The 7,441-nt window shown below is 41.3% G+C and overlaps 1 protein-coding gene and 1 long non-coding RNA gene across 4 annotated transcripts; one reads left to right on the forward strand and one right to left on the reverse strand.

Annotated features, from left to right (window-relative positions):
* Positions 1–299: 299 nt before the first annotated feature.
* On the reverse strand, positions 300–4,833 carry gpx4a (glutathione peroxidase 4a). Of its 3 annotated transcripts, none has more exons than XM_083671015.1 (7): positions 4,678–4,833; positions 2,441–2,535; positions 2,059–2,203; positions 1,330–1,481; positions 1,086–1,110; positions 827–886; positions 300–674 (listed from the first exon to the last, which is right to left on the reverse strand). In XM_083671015.1, exons 1-7 carry the CDS (start codon positions 4,747–4,749, stop codon positions 642–644), a joined length of 582 nt encoding a protein of 193 aa, XP_083527141.1. In that variant the 5' UTR covers positions 4,750–4,833; the 3' UTR covers positions 300–641. The 3 variants fall into 3 exon arrangements, with proteins under 3 accessions (XP_083527141.1, XP_083527140.1, XP_083527142.1); XM_083671014.1 differs by having other exon boundaries at positions 4,654–4,823; XM_083671016.1 differs by lacking the exon at positions 4,678–4,833 and adding an exon at positions 3,051–3,209.
* A 259-nt stretch (positions 4,834–5,092) lies between these two features.
* LOC310806015 lies at positions 5,093–7,403 on the forward strand. The gene is made up of 3 exons (XR_014554267.1): positions 5,093–5,502; positions 6,360–6,446; positions 6,754–7,403. It is a non-coding gene; the product is annotated as an uncharacterized lncRNA (long non-coding RNA).
* Positions 7,404–7,441: the final 38 nt, after the last annotated feature.

Consider the following 7,441-nt stretch of genomic DNA (forward strand, 5'->3'; position numbering starts at 1 on the left):
TTGGTGTCACGCACTTTCCAGAAGGCGAGCAATTGTTTAAGCCTAAATAAATGAAAATTGGCTTCAGACCATTATCTGACTACTTTGACATTTTTGATTGATTCCTTCCTACAGTGTAAACGAGGAGAACCACGGGAACAAAAGAGCATGTTCACAATGACTACTCAAAACATCAGCCCATGGCAAATAAGATGAAGAACAGCTAAATGACATTGTTATTGTGGTCTACCTGTGTAGTATGGCAAACCTCCAATATACACATGCAAACATGACAATAAACACACTGGACAACAACAATATTAAGATAAAATCTCAATGAGTTTATTATGGAATTACACTATGACCATAGTTCATATATTCAACAGCTATGCACATTATATTAGGTGTTAGTAGGGCGGGTTGAGGGGTTCAGTGCTCCTCTGCTGTGCACTGTCTGAGTATAGAGTGGGTTCCTCCCAGGAAGGATTGCACGCCGTTTTCATCAGGTCTGTCCTGTCCGTCAGACGGGTTTACGGACAGACCGTCACTAGTCTGGGGGGTGGACCCACCCACACCCACTGATCCACAGGAGAAGAGGAGGAGGAGGGAAGGATGGAGTGAGGGAGTATAAGTAAGCAGTGCATCAGTCAGTCATGAAAGAATTACAGGTACTTGGGAAGATCCTTCTCCACGTCCTGAAATGAAAGGGAAGAAATTGTTGTTGGGATTAATTGCACACATGGTGGTTACGGCTCAGTGGTGCTACCTCATAGGGATGTAAGAGGGTTGACACTAGGCCTGTGATTGAGCTCGATGTGTGGGAGAGACAGACATCTGCTGTACTTACACTGGGGTCATCCATGGGTGAATATCTTTTCATCACTTGGCCCTCTTTGTTGATGAGGAACTACAGGACAATGACAGAGAGAAGGAACTGAGAAGTGTACATGGAAATGAACTCCCACAATCTATGCACAAAATCTGGAACAATGAATCCATTGTTGGTTCGCTTTCATTCTACATTATCATCATTCATAAAAACGCTATCTAATCTATGACTGTATACAAATCAAAATATCTGATTAGCACTTATGATGAATATCTACCTTGGTGAAATTCCACTTGATACCACTACAGGGGAGAAAATGGGAGAAAACACCAAACATGAGGAAAAGTAATGCTTTGTTGAAGAGGTAATCATCAGAGCCATCGTGGTGAATTACTGTATACATGTATATACATATATATATATAAATGGATACATAGATATTAACTTTGTCCCCAGGCTAATGTGCACGGTGGACGTGTCTGGGAACGATACTACTTAGATATTGACTAGCATCCACTTACTTCCCCAAAAAACCACGTCCATTGGGCTGTTCCTTCAGCCACTTCCACAGGGGGTGGGCGCCTGCCCCGTTCACATCGATTTTGCTGAACATATCGAACTCAACGTTGTAACCCTTGGCAAACTCCTTGATCTGAGCGTCGGTGCCAGGTTCCTGAAATACCAAACACAGACGACACTGTTTTTCAGTTCTGTTCAGATGCTGTATATTTATGCAACTGTCCTCCGGTCCAAAAGGCAACTGCACTGTAACTCTTCAGAGGTTAACCTTGGCGTAAAATAACTCATCATCTAGGCTCCATTCCCAACAGTTATTGATCAGGATGACACATGAGTAACGACAATAATTGTTCTGTAGTCTGTAGTAGCCTTTATACTATTCTCTGCTTTAGGTTACACTGAACAAATATTCCAAAAGCATTATTGTAGTAACACTATTGTAAGAGTGAACGTCATATCTGGGGGTTTGTCTGTGTGCCTGTGCTGGATCTCTAGGTCAGGATGAAATTTCGATTATTTTTATTGAATGTTTTACTTTTAGTATGTCTTGTCTTATCTGTTGTGCCTGGGCACTTTATCTGTCTCACCGTGGGAGAGTGAGAAACGTCCTCTCGATTCCTTTGTATGTCTTGGCATGTGAAGAATTGACAATAAAGCCACTTTGACTTTGACTTTGAAAGGTGAGATGAAAGGTGAGATGAAAGGTGAGATGAAAGGTGAGATGAACCTACCTGTCTGCCGAACTGGTTGGAAGGGAAGGCCAGGATGCGTAAACCTCTCTCAGCGTACTTAGCGTGCATCTCCGCAAACTGAGAGTAGTTTACTGGGGTTTTCCCTCATTTAGAGGCAACGTTGGTGATGATGACAACGTTGCCCCTGCACAGACACACATAAACACACAGAAGGTCAGAGGTTTAGAAGGGGGTGGAGAGATTGTATACAGCTGTCAATAAAGGCATGAGGACACATTATTAGACGTTGTAAAACATAAGTGAAAGATGAGGTGAGAGGTGAAAAATTGTATAGGTAAGTTGCAGTGTAAAGATGTGGTACAGGTGGTTGCTTAGCATTGTGGAGTATTTAGCAGCTTCTTGCATACACTGAGAGACTCACCTGTATTTCTCGAGAGACACCTCATTGCCATCAATATCCTTGGCAGAGAACTCATAAATAGAATTGGCCGTCTGCCAGTCCTCTGTCGGCACAGACTGTGAGGGAGATGAAAGAGGAAGTGGCAAATATGAGTTCAAGGGGCAGTGGGAACTGCTTGCCCCAAAGGCACCTGACTCATGTGTGTGTAGGCCAGGTGAATGACACACACATGAACACTTTCACACTTACTGTAAAGAAAATCTCAAGGAGCGAACCTCACAACTGCACTCATTGCCTCTTTCAGTGATAGTCAATTTCCAAGCAAAATACTTTTTATACAGTCTACATGAGAGCCCATTTAATAACCTCTCTGAAAGAGAGTTTTTCCTGACAGAAAATCTATAATCACATTGATATCCATGAGACGACCAAGTAACAAGGAAGAAACTATGTACTTCACATGCATCATTGCAGGAAATCAACTGCAAAAATACATTTGTCACATAGTCAACATCTACAGAATCGTCAATTTCACGAACAAATAATCTACATAACACAGGAGAGATACAAAGTGTCATTTGAGGTACCATTTTTTACTTGAAGACAATATGCTGTTTCCTCACTGTCTTACCATAGTCTGCAGTACAAGAGAGAAGAGGAGAGTGGACCCTAACAGACGCATAACTGCCTTTCAGCAATGTCCACTGAAAGGGCAGAAAGCGAATGTGACCGTAACCCCTGTGCCTCGACAAGAAAGCTCACTGTCCTAGCATACACTGCTGACAAATGTGTTCAGCACACGTTCCTGTGTCCTCATTTATGAAGAACTGCAGCTCATTAAGAGGAAAGATAGGCTACTCTTCTCTGATAGGTCTCTTTTCTGCTGACCACTAACGTGTGAAGGAATCAAACGCCCACAGCTGTGGATCTCATAACATACCAATAGATACTGTTTGTTATCTCCTTCTAGAAGCAACACAAGCTGATGTCTGAGTGGCACAGGGGGCAAAGGTTAGGGGATCTCACATAATCTGTGTGAACTGATAACAGGGCATTACTGCATGCATTTGCATGACAACTGGAAGATAACACTGCCTACTAACTGAACACAAACGGTTACATCAGTGGAGAAATGCAGCACACCCTACACTCTAAAATGTATTTTTTCTGGTCTCAAGATTTCTGTTGGTTTTGGGGGCGATATTCTGCGTTTGAATTACAGTGGACTATTCATACATTCCTCAACAAAGGGTCCACAGAAAAAAGCTGAATCGCCCTACAGTCAAAGAAAACAAGCGCTGCAGGCAGCCAAAGTCTGAATTGAGCAACCAGATTAAAATCTAAGGTTTTTAGGTCACATTTCAAAAGCTCTTTGTCCTAACTAATTTCACATCAATGTCTTCACCATCATAATACAGATGGCTTTCAAGTTTGATTTATAATTAAAAACTGTTGAGAGATGAACAGGTGCTATCTAAGAGACTTGTATTGAGATTTCTAACCATGTAGGCATCAAACTTTCATTTGAGGGCAATGGTGCCAGGTAAAGCCTTACACAACACAACATGCCTACATTGGGCAACAATCTGAATTTATGTAGTAGAGATAATTTCGCAATTTTCTGATAAGGTGCTGCCAAATGAAACACCTTCCCTTCACCCAGTTTAAACTTGACCAGTGATGGTATACTGTAAGTAATGAACACAACGAGGAGGTCAGGCTGGTACCACCCAGATACCAAATATAAACAGATCTACACTTTTCTGTAAACACACAGACCGCCACATACCATACCAGATTTAAACACGATACATTTATTGACACAGCTATCAAGTATCCAAGAAAAATGCATAGGCTATAGTCCAGAGTCACATTGAGATACATATTACACAAATAAAAATAATATTCAGCAAGTTGTGAAAGCATTCTGTCATTTAAACGCCACTTTGCTAGATAACAGGCTATCAGCGGAGCCAGCTGGATGGAATGCTGTCACTTCAGATGGACAGTCACCAATACACACTCAAACAACACATACAACTGGCTGAGCTCAAACACAAAGATAAGTGACACCGTAAAATGCAGACTACTAATAACCGGCGAATATACTTAGGCGTGTATAGAAATGTGTGTCCGCTCTGCAGAACCAAATAAATATGGTCAGAATGCATCAAATAGGCCTACGTTTTGCATGCCTAATGTACAGTAGTAGGCCTACTAGGTCTATACATTACCGTCGGCGTTAACATATACAGTACCATAGCAAGAAGGACTCCACTCCAGCAGCTTGCCAATGTGCCAAATATCAAAACACGATTAAATGGCAACATTTTGTAACAGCGGAGACGAACGTTGTTACAAATGGCTACATGGCGAAAGATCCGCCTTGTTGTGACTCCTCGGATGGTGGTGATGGGCGCGAGGGGGCGTGTTATTACTGTAGTCCTACTTTAATGGGCAAAAGTGCTTTGATTTACTTTTCACTGCTGTTTTGCATGCAGAGCTAAGAACATTTTCGGAAAGTATCGATTTGACAACGCCTTGGATTCTGTAGATGAAAGTGCAAAGTGCAATTTGTAAAACAGCTCTGGATTGGGTGGAGACATATGTCACAACACTGAATGACATCATCGCCATGCGCCTCACAACAACTGCAGTGAGAAGGAGCTGTCTGGCTAGCTAGCACCCAGATCCCAAAACCATATATAATAACACATAACATTCCAGATAATTTAATCAGAACCAAACTCTATGGATGACGAAGAGGAAACATATATGTTATGGAAAATTCGGAAAACCATCATCCACTTTAGTGGTTTGCTCAACAGCTTTGTTAACCAGATGACTTATTGTCAATCATTTCCAGAAGAGTCGTATGCCTTAACTCTTGTCGTATGCCTTAAATTGGACCAGACCTTGGATGAGTTTAAAAGTCAGTACGGAGACATGCCCAGCGAGGGTCGCTCCAGGCGAAAGCCAGTTCGGAGACAAGCCCAGCGGGGGTCGCCCCGGGCGGACAGAACTTTCCGTGCTGGTCGCTCACGACGATGACCCGACAGATCGGATGTTTGTATTCTTCTCTGGTATGGTAGCTTACGTTGGTAGTACAGTCATATTTGAAGCAATACTATCAACATGAGGTAAAACTGACAGGGGAAAAGTGCCAGATTCATGCCAGCTGCCAGATTGATTGTCCACTGTCAGGTTTTTGTATTTCTCCAGTCCTGGAACCCGTACAGTATCACTGGGTGCCATGTATTATATTGAATTCCTCCGTGTTTCTGTACGCAGAGGAGCCTAAGGTTGGAATCAAGACCATCAAGGTGTACTGCCACCGAATGCAGGAAGAAAACATCACCCGTGCCTGCATTGTAGTTCAGATAGGAATGACACCATCAGCTAAGCAAGCATTAGTCAGTACATGTTTGCTTGCTCCTATTCTCTTGTGGTCCTCTGTGGCTCAGTTGGTAGAGCATGGCGCTAACAGCGCTTGGGTTGTGGGTAAGTCGCTTTGGATAAAAGCGTCAGCTAAATGGCATATATTATATATGGCACCCAAATACATCCTGGAATAGTTTGTGCAGCAGGAGTTTTTTTTTTGTTAATGTCACTGAGCGTGAGGTATCTCATTTTAACTCATTTTAACCTTGCAGTTATTGTGACCCACACGATTTTATTATTTGTTCTGTCAAATGAGTTGGGCACTGTAGAACAGTTATTCTGGTCTGGTTGACCTGCATTTCTGTTTTTATACCATATTGATGAATTAACACATTGTCATGACAAAGGAGGAACTGAATGAACTGCTGGCAAGATAGTATCTTCACCTCTCTTTCACGATACACTGCCTCTGGGTTCTGTTTGACATATTATTCACCATCAGGAAATGTCACAATGCTAAAAGTGTTTTATACATTTTCATTCCTATCTGCTGTGGCAGGTTGTAAAGATCATTAGACAAAGTGAGACTGCTGGACAATCCATCACCTACAGGCTGGTCCAGTAAGGATGTCAACATGAGTGCTAGGTAAACACACATCAAGGGGTTAAATGATAATGCCTAAGGCTTTACCTAAAGTTGCTCTTATACAGTATCTGTATAGTGTCACTAATTACTCTGAATTACATTGAGTCAACAATTTGTTACATGGTAGTTCTTTTAAAGTATATTATTGTGCAGTTAATTCTATTACTATGTATTGTAACAACAACACATTGACACAATGTTTTGGTTTGTGTATTTACTGTGTCACTATATAGGTAAGAGAACATTACAGTAAAGTTAATATATTAGTATAATATATAATATAAGTACATTTCCTTTGCCCCTCCAGGAAGTGTGCTACCTTGCCTTTCGGAGTGGTGGACAAACCTGTGCTGAGCTGATACATCACTCAGTCTTCTATTGTGACACATCACTCAGTCTTCTATTGGATTCATCTGCTGCTCATTTCTTATAGTTCCCTTTTGTCTGATCACTTTTTATTTTATACAATAAGTTCTTAAAATAACAGACTGAATTGAGTACAAAGAAGAAGAAAAAGAAAGGAAGTTTACTTCACCATTGTATTCATAGCCAGCTGAAGGGTAACATGGAAGTTAATATCTAACCAAAAGTGCAAGTATTTGCATAATATTTGTTAAGTTAGGAATATAGGATATGGAAGCCATGTTAGTTTGAAATAAGTCACCCCCCCCCTACAAGAGTATAATAGTGAACCATGATGAACTATTCCACATTTAAAAAGTAATTTTCCACATACCTTCTTTTTCCTGAAGAAAGCCATAGTTATTTGAGTCTGGGTAGCTCAGGCGAGCAGAGCTTGTTTTTACAAAATCAAAATGGAAGTTGTGTCATTGAAGACATACATCACAGATTTCCAAATGATACTGACAGTACTGCTCACACAGCCCCATTGGCTACTGTCAGCTTCCATCATCCAATCAGTATTCTCTTTTGATTCAACCTGACAGTCACTTTGCATCACGATTTGATATTTACATGTAGACCATAAACATGTT

This window comes from Argentina silus, assembly GCF_951799395.1.
Source record: "Argentina silus genome assembly, chromosome: 6".
Classification (NCBI taxonomy): domain Eukaryota; kingdom Metazoa; phylum Chordata; class Actinopteri; order Argentiniformes; family Argentinidae; genus Argentina; species Argentina silus.